General features: G+C 43.0%; 1 protein-coding gene across 2 annotated transcripts in view; it reads right to left on the reverse strand.

The window, feature by feature from the left end:
• Window positions 1–26,445, reverse strand: part of LOC142200577 (poly(rC)-binding protein 3-like) — a 411,290-nt gene that overhangs the window by 159,598 nt on the left and 225,247 nt on the right. For both annotated transcript variants that reach the window (XM_075271023.1, XM_075271022.1), the window contains one exon: window positions 4,431–4,562. In XM_075271023.1, coding sequence (XP_075127124.1) covers window positions 4,431–4,562 — 132 coding nt within the window. The remainder of the gene's footprint in view (window positions 1–4,430; window positions 4,563–26,445) is intronic.

The raw sequence follows: 26,445 nt of genomic DNA on the forward strand, positions 1-26,445 counted from the left end.
CCCTTCAGCCGCATATGTGTCAGCGAGAGAGGCGCGCAGAGAGCGGCGAGGGAGCGGAGGAGAAGGTAAGTTTAATGTGGAGGTGGAACGTGAAACTGAAGGAGAGGACGGCATGACACTGGGGGCAGAGATGGAGAGGACGGCATGACACTGGGGGCAGAGATGGAGAGGACGGCATGACACTGGGGGCAGATGAAGGAGGGGACGGCATGACACTGGGGGAAGAGATGGAGAGGACATGAATCTGGGGGCAGAGATGGAAGGGGGACATGAAACTGGGGGCAGATGAAGGGTGTATATGAAACTGGGGGAGAGATAGAGGGGGGCATATAATTTACGGGTGACTGTAGGAGGATTATATTGTGTGCGGGCACATGAAAAATTAAAGAGTAGGCGGAGTCAACACACAAGTGGGCAGGGCTAAATTTTCCGCAACGCGCGCCGCACATTTTGTCCCTCTTTCAGTTCTCCAAAAGTTGGGAGGTATTCGTGTGTCTGTGTGGCATCATGAACCTGTGGGCCCAGCCCTTGGTCCTCTTTCACTACTACTACTGGTAGGGGAGCTAGACATGTCCTATAACCTGGATCATTATATTAGTCTTTGCTGCACTGCCATACATATTACCACAGCTTTTTAGTGACTACCACTACTGCCACCACTTAGTGAGACATGTTTTGTAACCTGGTCCAGCACATTAGGTCCTGTCACACATAATGCCATAGCTGTCTAGTGCCTACCATCACTGTTACCACGTAAGCATTTAAATGAAGCATCATATTACGCCCTACCATGCTGCTAGATATTTTGCCATAGCTTCCTAGTGCCTACCACCACTGTGACAGACATGTCCTGTGGTCTGGTCCATCATATTATGCCCTGCCCCACTGTCACACATTTTCCCACAGCTGCCTAGTGCCTACCACCACTGCCAGGCAGACGTGTCTTGCAGCCTGGTCTACAATGTTAGTCCCATCTGCATGCATTGCTACACATGTTGCCACAGCTACCATTACTCAGTCAGTTCTGCTACCTGGTCCACCATCGCATTTCTCTATAACACACTATTGGTGCCACTACTTGCAAAAAAAACCAAAAACAACAATTTTGATTTCACATCTACCGTATTTTACGGACTATAAGGCGCATTGCCCATGAGCGCCTTATAGTCCGTCTCGGTTCATATATAAGGCGCACCGGACTATAAGGCGCAGTCCGGTGCGCATTATATGTTATTGAAAGCGGCGGCAGGCAGACTTTGCCAGCGGCCGCTTAACCCCCCGCGTGCCAGCCGCTTCTATTGGAAGCGCTCGGCAGGCGAGGAGGGGCTCTATCAGCAAAATCATGCTGATAGAGCCCAACCGTAAAAGTTATATTAAACTACCCCCCCCCCCCCCCCGTTTTAAAATAAAACCCTGAAACAGAATGTGAAACTTACCGAGCGGTGCAGGGTGGGCGGGCATTCAGGCCTCCTCTTCCTCCGATGTTCCGTCCTCCTCCTCCGGCGCTCGCTAACTGATAATGGCCTGGGCGCATGCGCAGTAGCCGTAGTAGAAGCATTATGATATTGCGCATGCGCCCAGGCCATTATCAGTTCGCGAGCGCCGGAGGAAGTGGTCAGGACATTGGAGGAAGAGGAGGCCTGAATGCCCGCCCTGCACCGCTCGGTAAGTTTCACGTTCTGTTTCACGCCGGCGTGACAGCAGGGCTGCCGGACACTTCCCATTCATTTCTATGGGAGCCGGCATGCGAGCGCTCCCCATAGAAATGAATGGACTGCTTTTTTCCATTCATTTCTATGGGGAGCGCTCGCATGCCGGCTCCCATAGAAATGAATAGGAAGTGACCGGCAGCCCTGCTGTAACGCCGGCGTGTACGGCTGTGATACACGCCGGCATTCCGTAGTGTGAATGCACCCTTACGGTGCCTTTTATGTATGTATGGAAGCGGCACGCAGACTTTGCCGCCGCTTCCATCCATATATAAGGCGCACCGGACTATAAGCCGCACTTACGATTTCTGAGGAAATCGTAGGTTTTTATGTGCGCCTTATAGTCCGGAAAATACGGTACTCCCATCACAGTGTAATTTTTGATGGCTTTCTTTTTTTTGAAAAGCCAATTCCTCATTACTTTTCAAGTAACTCACAGCTATAAGTTTGTCTCCCAAAAAAACAATAACCCCTGCATCCCTTACACATCATGAAAACAGGCTAATTTTACAAAACTATTGGGTGTCTAAAAAAAAAAAATCATTGGCACACACATTTCCCTAATAAATGGGTAATTTTTTGAGCACTTTAAATGCGTAAAAGTGAGTGTCAGTGCAGTGTAAGCTTGTAGTTTGAACCCATTAAAGTCAATGTGAGTCTTTTTATCAGTGCTGATTCTGCTGCAAATTATCGTGTCAGAATCAGCGCCACTTTCTTCTGTGTGAATGCCCCCTATGAGTACACTATGTTTTAAGCCAATTTAGCCAATTTTGCACCTGACCATATGAATGGTCAGTATGCTATCTGGGGTTTTTACCTGGATAGCACACTGACCCACCCAGTTCAATGGGCCTGTACGCCTGACCGTGAATTATATGGTCCTGTGGATCAGGCCCTTTTCCTGTCTGATTTTGTGGCCCTGCTTCTATGGCTTCTATTCATTGAATGAAATGAGCCACGGAAAAACAACCGGTGCACAGGTTCCCGCGTGTCCCAAGTGGGTCGCCCCCGTGCTGTTCATTAACAACAGCCGGTTAGCACATGTTCATGTGCAATCAGATTTAAAATGTGGTTCATACCAAACTTGATTATTCTGAAACAAACCAGGGACCTGTGATGCCGAATATCTTGAGCCTAAGTTGTTTATAGATATAAAGGTTTTCAGACTTTAAGGCTAAGTCCCAACATTGCATAAATGCAACATTCTTCCTGCTGTGGAAATGCAGCACAAAAAAAATGCTGCATTTTACAGTACCAATGAAGTGAATGAGATTCTGCCTAATCCTATCCACACATTGCGGGGGGAAAAAAAGCCTGTGTTTCTCTCCATCAAAATTTAATAAGCTTGCATATACACAATGTGCAGAGGAATGCTGTTATGGGAACATATCAGGGTTGTCTGTTCATTAAAGGGGTTGTCCCATCCCAAGGATCCTATCTATACAGCTTGTTAATGTGGATTTAAGTCTTTTCCTAAATACACTGCTTCAGCAAAACTGCTTTGTTTGTCCACTATCTTACTTTATTCAATTTATTGTTGACACATCCCTTGTCTTATCTGCTCAAAAGTCAAGTTATGTATCTGCCTGCTCTCAGGGGGGAGGGAGGAGGGGCTAAGTGCATGGGAGCGAGCCTGTGTTTCTAGCTATTGCTGTGTCTACACCACGTGACCTACCTTCCTGCTATCAGATAGAGGAGGGGAGCTGCTTCAATTTCTGAACTCGTCTTCTGTTCTCCCAGTTATCAGGTTAGCTAATTCAATTGTGTTCATTATGGCAGAGACAGGCAGTCTTTCTATGTAACACAGAATGGAGTTGCTCCTGCCAGTACTTCACAGTCCAATATTGTGCATATAGTTTTGTTTGAGGACCTTTGATGACATCACAGGCCCTTCAGCTGCCCCATAGGATCACGCAATGCCGTGGGTGGAGCTACATACTAATTTGGGGGTGGAGCTAAACAGCAGGTTGCATGGAAAAACCCACCCACCAAATGACACAAGTAACCAGGAAGAAAGAAGATTTTACAGCAGTGAAGACTGGTGAGTATGCGACGTGGGAATACCCATTTAACCTCACTGCAGTACTTGGCACTAGCTGAAAGCAATGTATATCTTTGTCTGAAAGGCCTACATATAAGGCAACACAGGAGTCCAGACATGAGGTAATAAAAACATCTACCAGTGTGGAACCAAGATGATATTTAGCCTATCTTTCCATATGATTCCCAGACTTCTTGATCCAAGGAAACATGTAGAGGGTTATAAAGAGCCAGGAGACTTATGTTCTGTTATAGCCTCAAACAAGCTCCAAGCAACTTTCAGTGGCTTATGTTAGGTAACCTGTAAGCCTGAGGTAAACCAGAGTTATTCTCATTAAAATTTAGCTTCCCCTTGGTACACACCTGGTTATTTGAAAGCTCAGTGCAGCCATTCCATGATGGCCTGCAAGAAAGCAGTGGATCCAAATTGGCAACTGTGAATAAGAACTCACGAGCTGAAGAGAGTTCATAGCTCTGAAGATGTATCAGAACCAATCTACAAGAAACATATGAAGTTTCCTGGAGATGACCCATTGGAATTTGTCAGGAATAGTATCAGGATAGATGTCGATTCTCATATAACAGCACAAACAGATATGTATGACCCTGCTCAGATAGAAGACTCCATAATACTTTAAATTTAGGTTAAATGTTTAAGAAAAATGATAAAAGTATTCTTACCTCTCTGATTTCTTTTATTTTGGATCCACCTTTCCCTATAAGAGATCCACATTGACTTGCAGGGACAACAAGCCGTAATGTTACAGGTGGTTTGCTTGTAACTGTGCTATTTGTCATGGAAGCATTGATATCCTGCAATGACAATAAGCATACAAGTTCAATTGATATATACTTAAAAAATTTAAAATGTACTGTGCAGTTACAAAATTATGGGTAATATAGTATTTGAAATGTCTACAACACCAGAAGACTGAGCATAGCTATGTAACAAATACTAAAAATTCTCTAACTAAAAACAGAATACCATATGTCATGAATAGAGATGAGTGAACAGTGAAATATTCGATATTCGTTTTGAATAGCCCCTCAATATTCGACTATTCGAACCCCATTATAGTCTATGGGGAAAAATGCTTTGTTTCAGGGGAAGCTACACTTCGACTCAGGAGAGTCACCAAGTCCACTATGACACTCCAGGAAATGATGCCAACACCCTGGAATGCAACTGGGACAGCAGGGGAAGCATGCCTGGGGGCATACCCAAGTACCTGTCTCGCCACTATCTCGTCGGGATCCCTGTCAGCTTGCGATATGCGGGAGCTGTTTTTTTCCCATAGGAATGCATTGACCAGCGTTGATTGGCCGAATGCCATACAGAGTACAGCATTCGGCCAATAAACGCTGGTTCTGCTGGAGGAGTCTGAGTCTAAGATTGGTCCACAGCAGTCTCCATTGTGGTCCGATCTCAAATGTAGCAGTGTTGAGCGCACAGCTCTGCTACACCTGAGATGTAGCAGAGCTGGCCGTGAGCTGAGCTCTGATACACCCGAGATGTAGTAGTGCTGAGTGTGCGCTGAGCTCTGCTACACAGGTGTAGCAGAGCTGTGCGCTCAACGCTGTTACATCTGAGATCGGACTTTGTACCGATCTTAGACTCTGCCTCCTCCGGCACTTGGCTCTGCTACAACTCTGGTGTAGCAGAGCTCAGCGCACACTCAGATCTGCTACATCTCTACGAATATCAATTTGATCGAACGCCGTTCGCTCATCTCTAGTCATGAATCGGTTTCAAAAAAGATAAATCTCACTTGTGGCTAAGATATTCTGTTGGCATCCATACACTCTACTTGTCACATGTGCACGTTTGACATGGGATGCTACCATAAAAGGGAGGTTCTGCTTCCACACTAACAATTGCACAGACACACAAATAGCTGCCACTCACCTGTCACTCATGGTAGGTAAGACACCAATATACCCAAAACATTGCACAAATACCAACCAAAATGGTGTCATACCTAAGTGGATCTTACTCTCTTTGGAATTGCAGGTAGGTTTAGAGCCAAGAAGAACCTTATTAAATTTTAAATTTAATATACACCAAAAAACCATGTACTGTATCCAAATCTAGTCAGGACACCAAGACTCTTTGCGTCATAGTGATCTATGGTACTAGGAGACCCAGCCTTCTTATGTTTCTACTGTTCCACACTATATACAATACAGGACAGTAGAGCTGCAGAAAAGCAGGGACTCCTAACATCGTATATCAATTGTGCAGTCCCTCAAAAGCATATTTTATAACAATGCAGCATCCCAGAGTAATGCTGCTATATGTTTTGTGTTTGTTACATGTACTCCAGGATTGTCTTGTTTGTCTTGTCTTGTCTTGTGTATATCTATGATAAATGCAATATGTCTGCCATTTTACTGTATATATGCACTTTCATATAATGCTGTACTACCTCATGACCAATCACAGGCCACTGGGCAGGGGTTCTAGGAAAGGGTATATATTCTCCTGTAGCTGTTGCCACAATTAGTCAAGGTCCAGTCCAAGTCCAGATCTAGTTCAGATCAGATCTAGTTGCAGAACAACAGAATTCCAGCATCAGTCTTCAGCCTAAGATTTAGGAAAGAAGCCATTTCATTCCAAGGTACATCTGGAGGCTGCCCGGAGTTAGTGAGAGAACTTTGGGGATTCCTGGGAGACATTGGTGTCTGTGCCATTAGAAGCTACAGAGGTACCATACAGGAGTGTTCCCTATCAGGACTCTTAGCCCCGCTACATCCCCTAACTAATTTAGGGAGCGGTACGAGAGGAGGAGAGGAGAAAATTACGTCAAGTACTACAGTGTCTGTATTGCTTGGCTAAACTTGTAAGTCATGGATATTACATATTGACTGTATGCTGTATTCATCTTGCAAAGCTGCTGGAACATCTGTTGGCGTTGTTCAATAAAAGTTATTTGGTTTACCCTGTAACTGCTGGACTCCTGAGTCATTGCCTGCATTACCATCGGGGCCTCCTGAACAACATCCACACCGACTCAGTATCAAGAGGTCCCCTCTCCAACAAGGAGTGCCCCAGGGGAAGACAAGGACACTACTGCATCCAACAGGTAGTTCTGCAGGACCCCCTTTTCTGCACAACCTTGTGGAGGGTTCAGAATGTGTTAATAGTGTAACAGGCCTAGCAGGCGGCTTAGCCCGTGTCGTCTCATTCCACAATCTCTGTTTTTCTCCGTTGGGTTGCTGCAACAAGAACCCTATATTGTTGAACTCTTACTTCAAAGATGTATGATTTCTTTTAGTACAACCTTGTAAAAACATTTTGACCTCCAGTAGCTTAAGAGAACCCAAAAACATGATATCACTCTCTATTTTCCCCCAAATACTAGGATCCTACCACTGTAACAGCACAAGTTGCTGTAATGGAGTTTAGCATTATAGGAGAGATTTCTCTTCCATGGTCACAATTATAGGTTGCTGAACTGCTTCATCACAAGCTTGATTGAACCGAATACTTCAAATTGCTCAGTTTCTAAAGAAACTGAAGAAATCATGATACATCGTGGAGAAAATAAAATGGCCACTGCCAAAAGTTTGAGCAGGAAATACAAAAGAGATGTTTGTGACTCAGACTCTGACTTTCTAGCACTACCTAGTGTAAAGAAATGTTGCTGCACACCGTAATTAGGTGAAAGGGTGAAACAAATTATTTATTTTGAGTACATAAATTCTATGTATGAGTCGCAGGACTCTCTTGTCTGCTAGCACCCATATTCTTATATCTAAGTGTGCGGTTCCTCTGATATCTATATATTTCTAGCACTACCTGACATCAGCTGACAGTCTCTCAGACAATAGACAATTGTAGGTAAACACCTTACAGTGCTGATGTCATATATAATATAGAAGGTGCTTCCAGAGACATCAGAATCAAGTTTGCAGTAATGGTAGACATAGTGAAGAATCTGAGATTTCATCTCACTGCATCATACAGAGCACAGTTCTGAAAAGCTTGAAAGAAATAGTTAAAATAGGATAATTTAGTCAGATTTAAGCAATTACACAGACAGATTAGTGATAGAAAGCAATAGGAGTGAGAGCATAGCTGTGCTGCTGTTTGAGCTTGAGATCATTTCATTCCTGTTCTAATATATAATTACAGACATAAAGACAGGACAGTTAGCTATGTCATTGCCAATAGTCTAATTTTGGTGTAATTTGTGAAATAGAGCATTTTCATCTTTATATACAGGTTTTACAAAGAAAATAATCCTGTTAGTGGAAAATCTTTTACAGGCAAGAGTTTAAAGGGATCCTATCATACAACCCCTTTTTTTTTTTCTAAGTAACACGTCGGAATAGCCTTTAGAAAGGCTATTCTTCTCCTACAATTCACAGAAGGTAGGGGACACAACCCACCCGTAGAAATACTGTTCTTAAAACATCACTTTTATTAATATTCTTTTAAATAACAAAAATAGTGAAAATGTTATTAACACTCAAAAAAATTTTTCCTCAATGTGAAGAGAAAATAAAAAGGAGTATTACAGGTAAGATGTATTATCCTCAAATAATTAACTCCTTGAATTACAAATAGTAGCTGACCTCATTTATAGCCCAAGTGATCCTATACAGATATATAGCAAGGGGTATCCTTCTACCCAGAACGTGCATCTCACACTGCCTACCACAATATAGGCTAAAAGATACATCTGCCTCGCTAATCTTTCCACAAAGGGAATACAGCTATCCCATATATTCCGACCCTATGCATTTCTTCTCCACTAATAAGAATCATCAGGGGTCATTTAGTTTCCCTCACAGCTAATAGCAGTAAAAACATCATGGGAAGAATATGCAAATCTGACTTCCATTATGTAATTAGGAAGCCACTATTAATTAAGAACTCATGTGGTTGTGTAACAGCCTGGAGGCGGTACATTTGTGTAGGTGTGTCTCTGACATGATGTTTATTGGATCACAGCAGACTGATGGGAGTGGTGAGATATGTAGATGAAGGAGGTAAGGTCCGCAACTCTTGCTCGTAATAAAAGTATATTTTATTCCATTATTTTAAAAAAATTGGCAAAAGACACCATGACGAAAAAGTTAAAAAGAACAGGAAAATACAAAAAAGTGAAAATAAAAACACTGAATGTTACATATCTGGCTTGGCTAACGCGTTTCGAAACCGCAAAGGTTTCTTAATCATAGCCTGATGGATGCCCTATGTAGACTAGTATTGACTGCTCCCTATATATAGCATATTAGACAGGTGTAACTAATTGACTTCCTAACAAAAAGGCACTGACTTCCTGTTATACATTTTATAAATAAAGATTTCTTTAGAAGACAAAGTTGTTTCAATTCACAATGTTACTGATTCAATAAAAATATCTTTAAACTACCTTATTCCCTGTGTGTATATAAATTCCACATTGTTACACATATATTCCAAAAGATAAAAATGTATAACAGGAAGTCAGTGCCTTTTTGTTAGGAAGTCAATTAGTTACACCTGTCTAATATGCTATATATAGGGAGCAGTCAATACTAGTCTACATAGGGCATCCATCAGGCTATGATTAAGAAACCTTTGCGGTTTCAAAACGCATTAGCCAAGCCAGATATGTAACATTCAGTGTTTTTATTTTCACTTTTTTGTATTTTCCTGTTCTTTTTCACTTTTTCATCATGGTGTCTTTTGCCAATTTTTTTAAAATAATGGAATAAAATATACTTTTATTACGAGCAAGAGTTGCGGACCTTACCTCCTTCATCTACATACAAATTTTTTCTTCTTCAAGTCCAGAAGAATTAGGTCATGCACCTTGCGTCGGGTGGTGAGTTACTATATTTAACTATTTTTTCATTTTTTGGAGTGGTGAGATGTTTAAGAAGTTGTGGTACGACAGGGCAATTCGCCGCTGATTGTAGAGCGCGGTCCTGCCGGAGGGCAGTATATCACACCACTGTTTCTCAAAAAAGCAGTTTTTACTGCTATTAGCTGCAAGGGAAACTAAATGACCCCTGATGATTCTTATTAGTGAAGAAGAAATGCGTAGGGTTGGAATATTTGGGATAGCTGTATGCCCTTTGTGGAAGGATTAGCGAGGCAGATGTATCTTTTAGCCTATATTGTGGTAGGCAGTGTGAGATGCACGTTCTGGGTAGAAGGATACCCCTTGCTATATATCTGTATAGTATCACTTGGGCTATAAATGAGGTCAGCTACCATTTGTAATTCAAGGAGTTAATTATTTGAGGATAATGCATCTTACCTGTAATGCTCCTTCTTTTTCTTTTCTCTTCACATTGAGGGAAAATTTTTTGGGTGTTAATAAAATTATCACTATTTTTGTTATTTTAAAGAATATTAATAAAAGTGATGTTTTAAGAACAATATTTCTATGGGTGGGTTGTGTCCCCTACCTTCTGTGAATTGGTGAAGTGAAATACAAGAATCTATATACTGTGATAGTTATTCTTCTCCTACCTTTCGTGGTCTTCTCTGCGCCGCCATTCCGTAGGAATCCCGGTTCTTGTCACTATGCAAATGAGTTCTATTGCAGCACTGGGGGCAGGTCCCAGCGCTCAAACAGCACTGTGGGCGTCCCCATTGCTGCAAGAGAACTCTCTCCAGCGAGGCCTCTATCTTCATCAGCAGCGTCCTCTTCATCCTCTTCTTCCGGCGGTGGCCTGTAACTTCTAGGCCTCGGGCCTTGGGCAGAGCAGACTGCGCATTCCCACAGACCACGAGAAAATGGCCTCTTGGACAGCATTGTAAGCGGCCATTTTCTCATGGCTTGTGGGCATGTGCAGTTTGTTCTGCCCGAGTCCTAGAAGTTACAAGCCACCGCCGGAAGAAGAAGATGAAGAGGACGCTGCTGACGAAGATGGAGGCGGCGCTGGTGAGAGTTCTCTCGCAGCATTGGGGATGCCCCAGTGCTGTTTGATTGCTGGGGCCCGTCCCCAGTGCTGCAAGAGAACTCATTTGTTTTGTTTTAAAACTATTTTTATTAAGAAGTACAGAGCACTAGATTGCATGACCATTCAGCAAACAAAAAATATAAGGTACAATGCACAACTTTCGTTTTGTTTTACAATGCAAATAAACATATCTTAACATAACAATGGAAGCGTATGGGATGGGGCGGAGAGGGGAAGGGTAGAGGGGGTGGGAGGGAGAGAGACAAAACCAGGGGGGGGGGGGGGACAAACCAATACAAAGGTATGGGCAGGGAAACATCGAGGCAGGAGAAAATGAAGAGCGGTAAGCACATCAAGGTTGTAAGAGAAGAAAGGAAGATGTATCTCTCAATGGCTGTGTTAAAGGCGGTAACGAAAGTTGTTTCAATGTGAAGTGCCGAGGCTTGGGTGCTGATTCGAAAGCAAATAGCGTACCAAGATCGTGTCTCTTGCTGCTAACCAGGGAGAGAGAACTCATTTGCATACCGACAAGAACCGGGATTCCTACCGAACAGTGACAACAGAAGACAACGAAAGGGTAGGAGAATAATAGCCTTTCTTAAGGCTATTCCGATGTGTTACTCACAAAAAAAGAGTTTGTATAATAGGATCCCTTTAATTTTTTTCATTAAATGCAAGACAACTGCTGTTCTAACAGGAAAATGCTGATTCTGCCTGCATAATTTTTTTTTTTGTTCACCCAATATACAGTCTAGCTTACACTAATCTTGTTAGTTAATGTTTTTTTTTTTTTTCTGCTCTGCTAACCAATTACACAGTGTGACAATGTGTTGTTAATCTGAAAAAATATTCAATTTCCTTTTTTTGCTGCACATATATACAGTATTGCAACCTGGGCTGATCTAAAAAAAAATCCTGTGATTTTAAGTTGACTTTTTTGAAATACTTGTATATTCACTTTCTCATGGTTCATATTCCCATTTAGATTTCTTTCTGGTGTCCAGTTTCACTCTGCATCAATTGAATCCACTTTTATTGGGAACATTACATGGTCAACTCACGCCCCTGTCTCTAATCATATCCGAGAAAGGTTTAGCTTTCTCACTGCGTCTCAATGTCGAATAAATTAATTCATCCTATAACACTCTGAATTTCAGGACACTATCATGAAAGAGCTTAGGAAATTTTTCTGCAATATTGTAGGATCCATCTCCAATCAACATACTTTATGATATTTCCATAATCTTTTATTCAAGGTGTGCTTATCAAGCTCTGCTCGCTTCATAAACAGAAAAGAGCAGAAGCTCAAAGATATTACCAATAATAACTACTTTAGGTGCGAAAAATAAATCTTCTCCTTCTCTTGCTCTTTCCACTGAGCTGAGAGCCCTTTAGGCTGCGTTCACACGGAGAGTAAGGCGCCGCTCATTCTGACACGTAAACACGTGTCAGAGTGATTGTTGTAAAACAGAATCCCATTGACTTCAATGGATTCCGTCTTACGCGTGCTACTCATTGAACTCAATGGGAGGCTTTTTTTTTTTTACCTATTGCTTTCAATGTGATACGCGCGAGGTGTGATTTCTTGTCCGCCGACCCTCAACCTTATCAATTAGGACGACTACAGTTACCCAGGATTATTGGTCAATTAGTCATAAACGTGACTCTGACCTTATAAGCTCGCGCCCAAAGTGGGGCTACACTTCAGGGCGTGAGAGACCACCCTGGCCGACACCAAGCCCACCTGGATGACCCTAGATCATCCAATTCAGGAGCCTGATCACCTCCACAGAAACACGGTAAGTGATGATTTTATGAATCTGTGGTTTATCTGTATTGGAGGGTCCTGTGTGAGTCTGGGGACAGCTCTGTCGACCCCTGGGGTCTGCCTGAGCGACTGGGAGGCCCCCAATGTGTAGTTCCAAGAACCTGATTTGTTTGTAAGTCGTGATTGGATAACTGTCGGATTGAGCATGATCGCTAAGGCAGACCTGAGACGAACACACACACCCTGTTGAGTGTATGTCACACATCCCGATGCATGTGTGGTTATTTTTTTTTGTGTGTGTGGTGACTCCCTATAGTTAAAAAGACCAGAGATTAGTCCCTGTTCGGATCCCCGGAGTAGCTGTGGGTTGCAGGACAGAGGACTCCTGCCCTGACAAGTATGGCCACTATTCAAACCCCTGGCTAGGTCACAGAGTAGTGGGGTCCTGGTCTATGGGGGAATGCCAGACTGTGACCCTAGATGCAGATACAGGTTCTGTGGCTCCAGGGGATTCACATACGCTGCAAATCATGGGCTAGTTGCAGGTATCGTGACCGGACGCAGTCACAGGGTCTGGATCTCCTGTTCCGAGATGGCCCCGAGTTTATTTTATAAACTCTGTAATGTAACATGATGTAAAGTTTACAGTCTATGTTTAAGTCGAAAGAGCCTGTCCTTCACGGACATGTATACCCTCATGATTTGGTTGGAGAGAAGGCAAAAATCATGTTAAGAAAATGAAGAGATTGATGAAAGTGTGTAATATGCCTTAGCCAGGGAGATTGTAGTCAGCCCAATGGACAGCTGCCATTAGAGAGAATAGAAGCGTATTGGAAGACAATGGAATGTTATAAAGTGCACAGCATGGTTTAGAGTTGCGTATGCTATAGTAAGAGAAAGATTTACAGAAGTTGAATGTAAGAATGGGTAACATTAAAGGGGCTCTATCACTGGGAAAAGTCATTTTTAATTAATCAAATCCTTGCATAGCCTTTAGAAATGCTATTTCACACCTACCTTTAGTATGTAAATTGCCTCAGTGGTTTCTGAATAAGTCCGTTTTTATTCATATGCTAATGAGCTTCCAGCCAGTACAGGAAGTTCCCAGCAGCCTCCTCTCTCCTATTATCTCCTATGTGTGTGCAAACAGGAAGCTGAGTCATCATCATCAGCAGCAGCAGCAGTCTCCCATAGAAAACAATAGGAGAGGTGTGCACAATGTATCGTGCAACAGTCTAATTAGCATATGAATAAAAACTGACTTATTCAGAAACCACTGAGGCAATCTACATACTAAAGGTAAGTGTGGAATAGACTTTCTAAAGGCTATGCAAAGATGTGATTAGTTAAAAATGACTTTTCCTAGCGATAGAGCCCCTTTAAAAGCACGCAAATGCAAAAGAATCTTCATCTTCAAGAATAATTCATTGTAAAGCAAGTAATAAGCTCAGCTATAGAAAGACCTCACTGTATACCTCTGGTATGATGTAGTTCAATTTGTAATTGTAATAGCCATTCTGTTTGTGTCAGAGCTCAGGTCACGATTATAGCATGTTATATTTTACGTTATGTTGAAATACTAATTTTCCTTTAAAACTAAAGACTATCAGCTTTGGAATAAAGAATGTATTCTAAGATGGCGCTGACTCTCATGTTTTGCTGAATTCCTTAGATTGTAACCAAGACTACAACCTGTTATACGTCACGATCAAGAGCCAATCATGTGAAGAATTTCATGTTATATTATGCATTAACCCATGCTTTTCCTTTCCTGTATAAATATGTGTGACGTGAAATAAACGGGGTTCAGTGCTATGGAGGCGATGATATAGCATGAGCTGGGATTGAAAACGGAACTGAGTGTCTGGGTCATTCTTAGCCTTGGTGCACACATGCTAAAGCCCCCATCCCCCCATTACTGAAAACCATTATTTATGATGGGATGTAACTTCTTCTTCTTTGTGTTTTATCCAATAGTTATGAGTTAATACTTGTGCTATAACTTCACACCCAATCATGTTCTGTTACTTATACTAATCGCATCTTCTCAGCAGTGTATAGCCACACCTACAATGTAGGAAAAAAAGAGAGAACAATTCCTTTGTTTCTGATCTAAGTGCTATGAGATGCAGGGGGGGAGAGACAGGGTAGCTATGTGTGGGATGCGTAGCTGCTCCTACAAGAAGGCACTGTTAAAAAGAGTTACATCTTGCATTGGAAGCAAAGATGGGAATGGCTGGGCTGCTCAGCTGCAGTGTGTCTTATTTATGTCTCCTAATTTAACCTTTCCGCTCTGCACTAAAAGTCCCTTCTAACTGGTTAACTGTCAGGACCTGAGTTGTTTGTGAAATTGTTGTGTGCTTTCTGGCAATTTGAGCCAGTGTCCTGTGGCTCTCTGGTCGTTCTCTTTGCCAGTGGGCCTTGGAGTCAGCGGTTGGATATCTGCCTCAGTGTATACTTGAGCTCGCTTGGTGTCTCAGTAGATGCGAGCTCCAGGTGTTTGACAGTGTCATCAACCTATGAAGTAGTTTCGGGGTCTATAAAAGACTCACTGCTGGCTTCAGTCCTCGCCTGTTTTCGTTGTTACCAACCCCTGTCCTGCATTTTCTGGTTGCCTGTCACTGTTTGGTATTAGTGAGTTTTTGTTTAGGGCTTCAGGTTTATTTCGCCCCTGACCTGTGGTACCTTTCCTCACTACTCCACTGTCCTCTCCTCATACTCCTGTGGTGTGTTTATGGTTGTGCTGTGTCTATTTTCCAGCACGTCCCATCCTGTTGTTTTTGTTTGTAGCTGCACCTATTCTTCGTTAGGGGTCAATTAAACACGACTTTGACCTTATCACATTCACATGGAGGAAAATGGTGAGGAATTTGGTGTGGAATTTTTTTCCACTAGCAGCAATTTTCCACTAGAATTTGCCTACTGAAACCAGGCAAAGACTCCCACTACTCCCGCTAATTTCCACCCAATTTCTTTACTAAATAGTGACATTAAAATTTATGCCATAATACAGGCTACTAGGTTTTATAAGATTTTACACGATAATGGAGTTGGCACAGCCATGTCCACATGACTCCCTATAACAATTTCTCTGAAGGTATCACCTACTGAAGACTTAAAAAGTTTTTTTGTTTTTTTTCATATTTTATAACAATCTCATAAGTATATAGCATGGGGATTCACTCTTAGTAAAGTAATATACATGTGGTACCATACATGAAATATACGTATACATAGAAATTGTACTAGCAGAGTTGCACGATAGCCATGCCAAAGGGTAAGTATGCATGTGTACATAAAGTCCTACAAATCATCAAAGTCCACATAAGATGTAATCCTTACCCATAATAGTATACACAGGTAAAGGGGGAGCAGAGGACACAGGTATAAGCGCCAGCTCCCACCCAACGCGCGTTTTGGCACGCCTGCCTTCGACCCAGCGCCGCACCTCCCATGAGGCGACCTGAAGTGACCGCTTCAGGCGGTGCTATGTCAGGGCCCCAGGGAGGGCGGGATTTTTCCTTTCCTAAGCCAGCTTAGCACCGAGCAGTGAATTGGGGAGGCCACTGGAGCAGCGCTGCTCCAGCAGCCTCCCCTCACGCTCAGGCAGAGAGCAAGTCCCCTCCTTTCACCACGCCCCTTTGCTCAGCTCCTGGGGGGGGGGCTTTCTGTCGTTCGCCTCGGGCGGCGAAAGGGGTAGGTTCACCCCTGCTTCGACTCCTGTCAAATCTTTTCATTGGGATATGTGGTGACAATTCATGAACCCCAATATTTTCCTTGTCACTACCTCCTCCTGGCTGCCTCTATAGTCTCACATGCCTTGCACCATTGAACTACATTTTCTGTCTCATAATTATAGATGAGCAAGTCGGAAATATTCGATATTCATTTCGAGTAGCCCCTCAATATTTGACTATTCGACCGAATATCGAATTCCATTATAGTCTGTGGGGAAAAAATGCTTGTTTCAGGGGAAACCACAATTCGACTCAGGAGAGTCATCAAGTCCACAATGACACCCCAGGAAATGATGCCAACACCTCTGGAATGCAACTGGGACAGCAGGGAAAGCATGCCTGGGGGCAACTAACATGCCCAATTCCCAGTATTACCTCAATATCACAGCCTATCAACTAGACACTTTCCAAACTCAATAGAACCTCTATGAAAGTGGAAAAATACTTGGAAACCTTCTTTTCTCCACATCAGTATGGACAGAAACACAAATTTAAAGCTAAAGAAACATTAGCTTGCACCCCTTTAAATCACCTTGCCCATGACAACCACATATTGCATAGGCAATGGGAAATCCAAAAGCCCCCACCCTTAACTGTCATTGTTTATGTGTGTGTGATGTGGTGAGACCTTCAAAAATTACTTTTCTGGCCCTTCACGTGAGCCCTTCCAAATTAAGTTAGAGGCCCTTAAGCTGAGCTACCAGTAGAGATTGAGGCCCTTGAAGTGACTTGAGCCTTTTACCAGCATAGTTTTAGGTCCTTTAAGTTAGTTCCGCCTTGCACCAGCAGAGTTTTTTGCCCTTGGGGTGAGTTGAGCCTTTAACCAGCAGTGTTTTTGGCCCTTGGAGTGAGTTGAGCCTTTTAACAGCGAAGTTAGTCCAGCAGGTGTCATCAGGCACTAGACGTTTGTGGTACAGCCAATCAGGAGTGCAGTACCATCTGGTGATAAGTTTGTATTGGTTCTTTTGGATGCGAACAGAAGGTGATATACGATGAGAATTGGACAAGATAAAATCCACATCATCCGGTGATAGCTGTAATTTCAATTCCAGTTCCCACGACGACAAGTACGCTGGTTTGTAGAAAGATTTTGGGGAGATATGGTAATTTAGTAGTTGGGATATTTTCCTAAGCATCCTGGTAGGAGAGAGTACAATTTTTTCTAAGCTGTGCGCTCAACACTGCTACATCTGAGATCGGACTGTGGACCGATCTTAGACTCCGCCTCCTCTGGCACTCAGCTTTGCTACATTTCTAGTGTAGCAGAGCTGAGCGCACATTCAGCTCTGCTACATCTCAAGTGTACAGTCATGGCCAAAAGTTTTGAGAATGATACAAATTATTAATTTTTACAAAGTCTACTGCTTCAGTTTTCCTAATGGCAATTTGCATATACTCCAGAATGTTATAAAGAGTGATCAGCTTAACAGCAATTACTTGCAGAGTCAATATTTGCCTAGAAAATGAACTTTATCCCCCAAAATACATTTCAACATCATTGCAGCCCTGCCTTAAAAGGACCAGCTACCACAGGTGTGGGTGTTGATGAGGACAGGGCTGGAGATCAATCTGTCATGATTAAGTAAAAATGACACCACTGGACACTTTAAAAGGAGGCTGGTGCTTGGCATCATTGTTTCTCTTCTGTTAACCATGGTTATATCTAAAGAAACACGTGCAGTCATCATTGCACTGCACAAAAATGGCTTAACAGGGAAGAGTATCGCAGCTAGAAAGATTGCACCTCAGTCAACAATCTATCGCATCATCAAGAACTTCAAGGAGAGAAGTTCCATTGTTGGCAAAAAGGCTCCAGGGCGCCCAAGAAAGACCAGCAAGCGCCAGGACCGTCTCTTAAAAGTGTTTCAGCTGCGGGATCGAGCTACCAGCAGTGCAGAGCTTGCTCAGGAATGGCAACAGGCAGGTGTGAGTGCATCTGCACGCACTGTGAGGCGGAGACTCATGGAGCAAGGCCTGGTCTCAAGGAGGGCAGCAAAGAAGCCACTTCTCTCCAGAAAAAACATCAGGGACAGACTGATATTCTGCAAAAGGTATAGGGAGTGGACTACTGAGGACTGGGGTAAAGTCATTTTCTCTGATGAATCCCCTTTTCGATTGTTTGGGACATCTGGAAAACAGCTTATTCAGAGAAGACGAGGTGAGCGCTACCACCAGTCTTGTCTCATGCCAACTGTAAAGCATCCTGAAACCATTCATGTGTGGGGTTGCTTTTCAGCTAAGGGATGCAGCTCTCTCACAGTCTTGCCTAAAAACACAGCCATGAATAAAGAATGGTACCAGAATGTCCTCCAAGATCAACTTTTCCCAACCGTCCAAGAGCAGTTTGGCGCTCAACAATGCCTTTTCCAGCATGATGGAGCACCTTGCCATAAAGCAAAGGTGATAACCAAATGGCTCAGGGAACAAAACATAGAGATTTTGGGTCCATGGCCTGGAAACTCCCCAGATCTTAATCCTATTGAGAACTTGTGGTCAATCATAAAGAGATGGGTGGACAAACAAAAACCTACAAATTCTGACAAAATGTAAGCATTGATTGTGCAAGAATGGACTGCTATCAGTCAGGATTTGGTCCAGAAGTTGATTGAGAGCATGCCAGGGAGAATTGCAGAGGTCCTGAAGAAGAAGGGTCAACACTGCAAATATTGACTTGCTGCATTAACTCATTCTAACTGTCAATATAAGCTTTTGTTACTCATAATATGATTGCAATTATATTTCTGTATGTGATAAAAACATCTGACAAACACACATAAAAACCAGAGGGCAGCAGATCACGTGAAAATATAATATTTGTGTCATTCTCAAAACTTTTGGCCATGAATGTAGAAGAGCTCAGCGCTAAATATTAGGGGTCTTTGAGCCACTAACCTCTTTGTTTGTGTTGCTGACCAGGGGCGAAATTTAACCCCTGGCAGCCTGCATCTGTAGCATCTACTCACAGGTGTGTTTAACCAGTGCAGTTAAACTGGTGAAACCTTGTTGCAGTCTGTTCAGGGCTCATTCACATCCTCTCCGTTGTGCAGGTTTCCGTTTCCTGCATAAAACAGAGCAGGATACGGAAACCTGAAGGAGACTTTCTCACCCATTCATTTGAATGGGTGAGAAAGCTGTTCGGCCGTGAGCGGTGGTGAGCGTTTTGCGCTCTCCGCCGCGAAACCGGGTTTTATAATCCGGACACAGAGTCAGACATGCAGTACTCTGTGTCTGGATTAAAAAATCCGGTTTCGCGGCGGAGAGCATAAAACGCTCACCGCCGCTCACGGCTGGACCCGGTCTGTGCTTTGCGTCTTCTGGCATGCAGAAGACGGAAAGCACAGAACGGAAGGCTGAACGCAGGTGTGAACCTAGCGTCACACTGTATCACAGATGCTATTATCTAGTGCAGTTAAACTGGTGAAACCTTGTTGTAGTCTGTTCACACTGTATCACAGACGCTATTATCCACTGCAGTTAAACTGGTGAAACCTTGTTGCAGTCTGTTCACACTGTATCACAGACGCTATTATCCAGTGCAGTTGATCTGGTGGAAACTTTGTTGCAGTCTGTGCGCGCTGAATCGTACAAATCTCAACTGTCCAGTGCAGTTAACTGGCAGTCATGACTAAAGCCTTGTTCAGACAGATGGCTGCCTTCTGGGGCCTGTGGACCTCGACTGCAGCTACCAGCACAGTCTAAATGGTTCTGCCGTCATTCACATTATTTAAATATATATAGGCAGAACCGTAACAGCGCTTAACACTGCTACATCTGAGCTCGGACTGTGGACCGATCTTAGACTCCACCTCCTCTGGCACTCAACTCTGCTACATCTCTGGTGTAGCAGAGCTCAGCGCACACTCAGCTCTGCTACATCTCAAGTGTAGCAGAGCGCAGCGCACGGCCAGCTCTGCTACATCAAGGTGTAGCAGAGCTGTGCACTCAACACTGCTACATCTGAGATTGGACTGTGGACCGATCTTAGACTCCGCCTCCTCTGGCACTCAGCTCTGCAACATCTCTGATGTAGCAGAGCTAAGGGCACACTCAGCAATACTACATCTCAAGTGTAGAAGAGGTCAGCACATACTCAGCTCTGCTACATCTCTATTGTAGCAGAGATCAGCGAATGGCTAGTTCTGCTACATGGTGTAGCATGGCAGTGCGGATTGTGATCCGTCGGGTGTGGAGAAGGCATCGGGCGGAAGCTTCTATTTTTGCTCTCCTTGGGTGGGTAAGAAAAATCTGAATCTTCTGGGAATCCAGAATGAACCGTAGGAATTTCTTCTGGGTGGATGGCACTATTTCTGACTTCTCCCAGATGATTAGCCAACCCAACTCTTGGAGAAAGGAGATGGCTATCCGGAGGTGATGATGAAGAAGGCATCGGGCGGAAGCTTCTATTTTTGCTCTCCTTGGGTGGGTAAGAAAAATCTGCATCTTCTGGGAATGCAGAATGAACCGTAGGAATTTCTTCTGGGTGGATGGCACTATTTCTGACTTCTCCCAGATGATTAGCCAACCCAACTCTTGGAGGAAGGAGATGGCTATCCGGAGGTGATGATGGAGAATTGAAGTAGACTGAGCTTTTATAAGCCAGTCATCGAGGTAGGGAACTACGAATAGGCCTTGCAGTCTGAGGGCGGCAGCAACAGGTGTGACCATCTTGGTAAAGACGTATGGGGCAGATGAAATGCCAAAAGGCAGTGCAGTGAATTGAAGGTGCTCTCTGTGGCCAGCCATAAAAACAGCTATTCATAGGTACTTCTTGTGTGGTGGGTAGATGGGAATGTGTAAGTAGGCATCTTTCAGGTCTGGGGTGACCATGACCTCGTTGTGCAATAGAAAGGTGGTTACTGTTATGGTCTGGGGATCTCTGACCATGGACTGTCCCCTGACTGATAACTTCTCAGTCAAGTAAACATAAAAGAAAAAACAAAATGCAAAACTAATGAGCAGTTTGTCCTGCCTTGGACACTAGAAGTAGCCGTGGGCTCGAATAACTTGCCTGAGTGGGCATGAACACAGCCGGAGAAATAGCTCACCTATAAAGTGAAACAGAAACCCCTGTCTAGTTTCACATTTATGAAGGAGAAGCGGATACAGAAGAAGCCACCCCACAGAGGTCTGTGGGGACAGACTGGACACGGTGAATTTGAGGAACGCAAAGTATAGTGTAGAAAATAAATGCAAAATGCAGGAATACTGAACTTAAGCAAAGGGATAGGATAAACAGAACTTAGTATCACACACAAAAAAACTACAAAAAAATCCAAGCCTCTAAACAGCAAAATAAACTAGGGCTCACTATGCCCGGAACAATTATGTTTGGAAAAGGGAGCTAAATACTTAACAAGGTCCAGATAGTGTGAACAGGCAGCTAAGGAAGCTGAATGGGCCAGGACTTAGATGCAGATGGAATTGCAGGCTTCAGACAGACAGACCATGTCTGGGACACAGGCACTGAAGATTTAAGACCGGCATCAGGTATCAAGCACAGCAGGTTTAAATAGTAAGGAGCAGGACTCGGAACCACCCGCAGCCTGTAAAGGTTTCAGCACTGCAAGGGACTTTAACCCCTTCAGGGGCCAAGACTCATGAAGCACTGATCCATATTGCAATATGCGCACAAGAGCTATGATTAAGAGACCAGGTTGGTCTCGAAACGCGTCAGCCATTATTATGCGTTACTGACAGCGGTTTTTATATTGTCCTGTCCGACCATCTTTCGTATGTGTTTTTTCTATCTACATGGAGTGTTTTTTGTGAATTTTTAAAGAAGAAAATATGAATAAAATCATTGGATTTTAAAATTTACTGAACAAGTGTCGCAGATCCTTCTATGTTTCACCACGATTTGGAATACTAATCTTTTGGATCCTCAGTCCCGGAGGCGTTTCGGATGGTGCACCTTGTTCATCAGGAAAGGGTGAGCGATATTGGACTTTTCTTTTTTTGATATTGAAAATTGCTAATTGTAGTATGTTTGACGACTGGTGCAAAAACTTCATCATAGTCTTCTCCATATTTCTGAGTATAACCTTTAGCTACGAGTCTCGCTCGAAATCGTTCAGCTGTGCCATCCGTTTGATATTTTACCATAAAAACCCATTTACATCCTATGGTTTTTCTTCCTTCTGGTAATTCTGTCATTGTCCAGGCCTTATTATCGCGCATGGATTTCATTTCTGTTTCTGTTGCTTTTATCCATTTGTTAGCTTCTTCTTCCGAGAGTTTTGATATGTCTTCCCAAGATGTAGGTTCATATATCTTATTTGTACTTGCCTTGTATGAAAGACGTACAGGTGGTTTTCCCTTGTTCTCTCTTATTGAACGTCTTGGTTCATTGTTTGCCTGTTCTTGTATCTCTTTACTTTCAGTGTTTTGATTTTCGGCAATTTCTACTTCTTTCTCATCAGATATTCCTGCATTGATATCACTGCTTTCATCATTTCTCATTTCCAGTGATGTCATTATGTCATCATTTAGATCCTCAATGAATGTCACACTGTTACTCACTGTAACTCTGTCTGTCTTCGGATCTAGGATTCTGTATCCTTTGCAGTTTTCACAGTATCCAACAAATATTCCTTCTACGGCTCTGTTTTGAAGTTTGGATCGTTTCTCTTCTGGAATAAACACAAAGGCTTTACAACCAAAAACTCTTAAATGCTTCACACTTGGTTTATTACCTTGCCATAGCTCATATGGGGTCTTTTTCAGTTTCCTTGAAAAAAGTCTGTTTTGCAGATAAGTGGCCGTCATTGCTGCTTCACCCCAATATTTCTCTGGTAGTTTGGAATCTGTCAGCATACATCTTATCATTTCAGTCAAAGTTCTGTTTTTTTCTTTCTGCTACCCCATTCTGCTCGGGTGTGTATGGAACAGTCTTTTGATGCTCTATTCCATTCTGTTTTAAGTAGTTTTCTATTTGGTGTCCTGTAAATTCACCTCCATTATCACTTCTAATGATGATTGGCTTCCTTCGAAACTTGTTACTCGACTTTGTCACATAGTCTTGTAATTTACTGAAAACTTCACTTTTGTTCTTTATTAAGTACGTGACTGTGTATCTTGAATAGTCATCTATGAAAGTCACCATGTATCTATTACCTCTTGATGTGGTCACTTTCATGGGTCCACATACGTCAGTATGTACCAAGTCAAGTGGTCTTTTGCTTCTTGTTTCACTTTCTTTAGTCATTGACACTCTTGTAGCTTTTGATTTTATACAACATTCACATTTCATGGTCATTGAGCAATTAGATATTAATAGATCTTTTGTCAAATTTTTCTTCTGTAATGCCATTATACTTTCAGGATGTCTGTGTCCTAGACGTCTATGCCATACATGAATACAATTCTTGTGATCATGTGTACATAACTTCACCTGTTCCTGTACTGTGTCTAGATGATATAATTGTTCTCCTGCATTTACACTGACTATAACCTTGTCTCCTGCTAGGATTGTACACTTATCATCTTTGAATTTTACAGTAAGTCCTTTAGCTGTTAGACGTTTTACGGATAACAACCCTCCTTCTAGTCCTGGAACATACAATACATCCTTTACTAGGACTTTTACATTATTTCCAGATTTATCACAACAGATCAACATTCCTTGTCCAATACCTTCTGCTGTTATTCTGCTTCCATCTGCAAGATAAATTGCTTCCTTCTTATCTAAATCAAGCTCAGTAAAGAAACTTTTATTACTTGTCATGTGACTTGTTGCTCCTGAGTCAATAAACCAACTTGATGATGATGATGATGATGATGACTTTTTATCAGCTGCTTTAAATGTACCATTGCAGTGATCTGCATGTGAGTTAGAAATGGAGCTTTTCACTTTCTGTTTACTGTCTCTCTGTTGTAATTTTTGTTGTTCTGCTTTCCATATGGAACAATTTTTCTTTAAATGATCCTTTTTCTTATATCTGAAACACTCTCTTGTTTCTGTGTTGTGGCGCTTTTTATCTGTAATTTTAAGAGCATTCCCACTAACCTCTTCTGTGGATTCTTTAGTTTGCTCTTTCCTTCTCTGGTATTCATCTATGAGTCTGGTCTTTACAAACTCTAGTGTGATCTCTGCTTCAGGTCTTGTTTCTAGAGCGTTTATCAGAGCAGTATACGAATCTGGTAAGCTGCATAATAATATTGCTGCTATATGACTTTCCTGAATATCTTCACCAATAGATCTCAGATGTGTTATCACTTCCATCATGGCGTTTATGTGCTCATGCATGTCTTGCTCTGCACTTAATCTCATCTTGTACAGTTTCCTTAGCAGAAATAACTTGTGATTTAAGCTGGATCTTTCATGTAACTTCCTCAAAGCTTGCCACATTCCCATTGCTGTATTCTCATTTCTTATGTGAATGAGCTGATCATCCTCCACTAATAAGCTGATAGTAGCTCTAGCTTGTCTGTTTTTCTTCTCCCATGTCTGATCATTCTCATTGGGTCTATCTGTGGTGATTACCTCCCATAAATCATCCTTAGACAACAACATCTCCACTTTGAACTTCCATAACTAATAGTTCTCATTGTTCAGCTTAGCTACTGTAAGTCTGAGCTCTGAGCTGCTGATCATCTTTAACTTATCTTACTTTGTGTAGAGACTTGTTCTGGAGAATTCTTTTGCATTCACAGAGTCCTCTTGTCTTCTCTGCCTGGTTGCTATGCCTGGTTGCTAGGCCTGGGTGCCTGGGTTTGTCTGGGTTGTCTGGGTGCCTGGGTTTTGTGCCTGGGCCCATAACCTGTTGCAGAGTGCAGTCGCAGAAGAAAGCTTCAGAGTAGATTATATGGGTTAATCTTCAGTTTACTTCTCTGAACATGAGGTACATCAGCATCTCTATACAGCAATATACAAGGAATACACTGGAAAGGACCTTAACCATAGATATGCAGCATTCTGAGATATAGACAAGTCTCCATAGCTTATCATTACATGTATTCAGCACATAACAATAATAACATCGCCATCTAGTGTCCGGAAGCTGTAAGTTCCTCCAACACAGTGTAATACAATAAGTCTATATCTGTTGCATATACTGTATGTATATACCAACAATAACATGATCCACGCCCGAGTGCCAACGCAGAAACAGCACGCCTAGTGTGAACACTCCCCTGCAGCACATCAGGTGATCCACGCGCTGAATGCCGTCCAGACACTCTGCGTCTGGACCCAACAGGCTGAGACCGCCAAGACCGGGTCATAACAGTTACTGAGTCTATCAGGACTCCATCCTGAATGGCTTCTTCTTGATATAATGGTTGAGAAACCGCAGATCTATGATCATGCGCCAACCTCCTGTGGACTTCGGAACCAAAAATACGGGTGAATAAACTCCTTGACCTACTTCTGAGGAAGGGACCCTTTCTAGGGCTCCCTTCAAGATGTACTCTGCCACGGATGTTTCTAGGCAGGACTGTTGTTGTGAAGCCCGGGTGGTGACAAACTGGTCGCCAGGAGGTTGGGTGAATTCTATTGCATACCCTGGTTGAATAACTTGAAGGACCCACGGATCTGCTATATTCTGATGCCACACCACGGAAAACCTGGAGAGTCATCCTCCTACGGGAGGACTAGCCACAGAGAGCGGCATCCATTAAAAGCTCTTCTTTTTGGGGTCCTCCCTTGGGCGGTACCTGGGACGTCTCTGGTTGTGTTGAGATCTGTACTGACTCGATGAGCGTCGACCCCTAGAAGGGGGGAGGTCTTCTGCCTCTGGCATCTTGGGGCAGGGATTTGCCTTTGACTAGCCCCTCCATTAGGTCATCCAGCCCCTGGCCAAAATCCTTAACTGGCTCAAAGGGAAGGGAGCAAAGTGAAAATTTAGAGGCGACATCAGCCCACCAGGGTTTGAGCAATAGAGGCCTCATGGCTGCAGTGTTCAGGACCATGGCTTTGGATGCTAACTTCAACTGTTCCCTCGAAGATTCCCTTAAGTAATCGGTTGCTAGACGGGTCTCGCCCATAGAAGCCCAAAATATTGTCTCTGTTAACTCCAGAGTCAAGGTCCCGCTCTAACTGGTCCAAACGGGCTTGCAAATTACCGGCTACCTCCATAGAGGCAATGGCCACTGCCGCTTGGGCTGGTGCAGATGAATACGCCTTCTTCAGGGTCAAATTCACTATCCTATCCAGAAGGTATATGAGATTAGAGCCATCGTCAGATTAATTGGGTACACTGCTTTAAATGCTCTTGTAGTCACGTAGTCTCTGACTGTCTCCATTCCTGCTCCATTAAACTGTCCATAGAGGCGTCCACTTGAAAGGCCC

This window comes from Leptodactylus fuscus, chromosome 4 (genome assembly GCF_031893055.1).
Source record: "Leptodactylus fuscus isolate aLepFus1 chromosome 4, aLepFus1.hap2, whole genome shotgun sequence".
Classification (NCBI taxonomy): Eukaryota; Metazoa; Chordata; class Amphibia; order Anura; family Leptodactylidae; genus Leptodactylus; species Leptodactylus fuscus.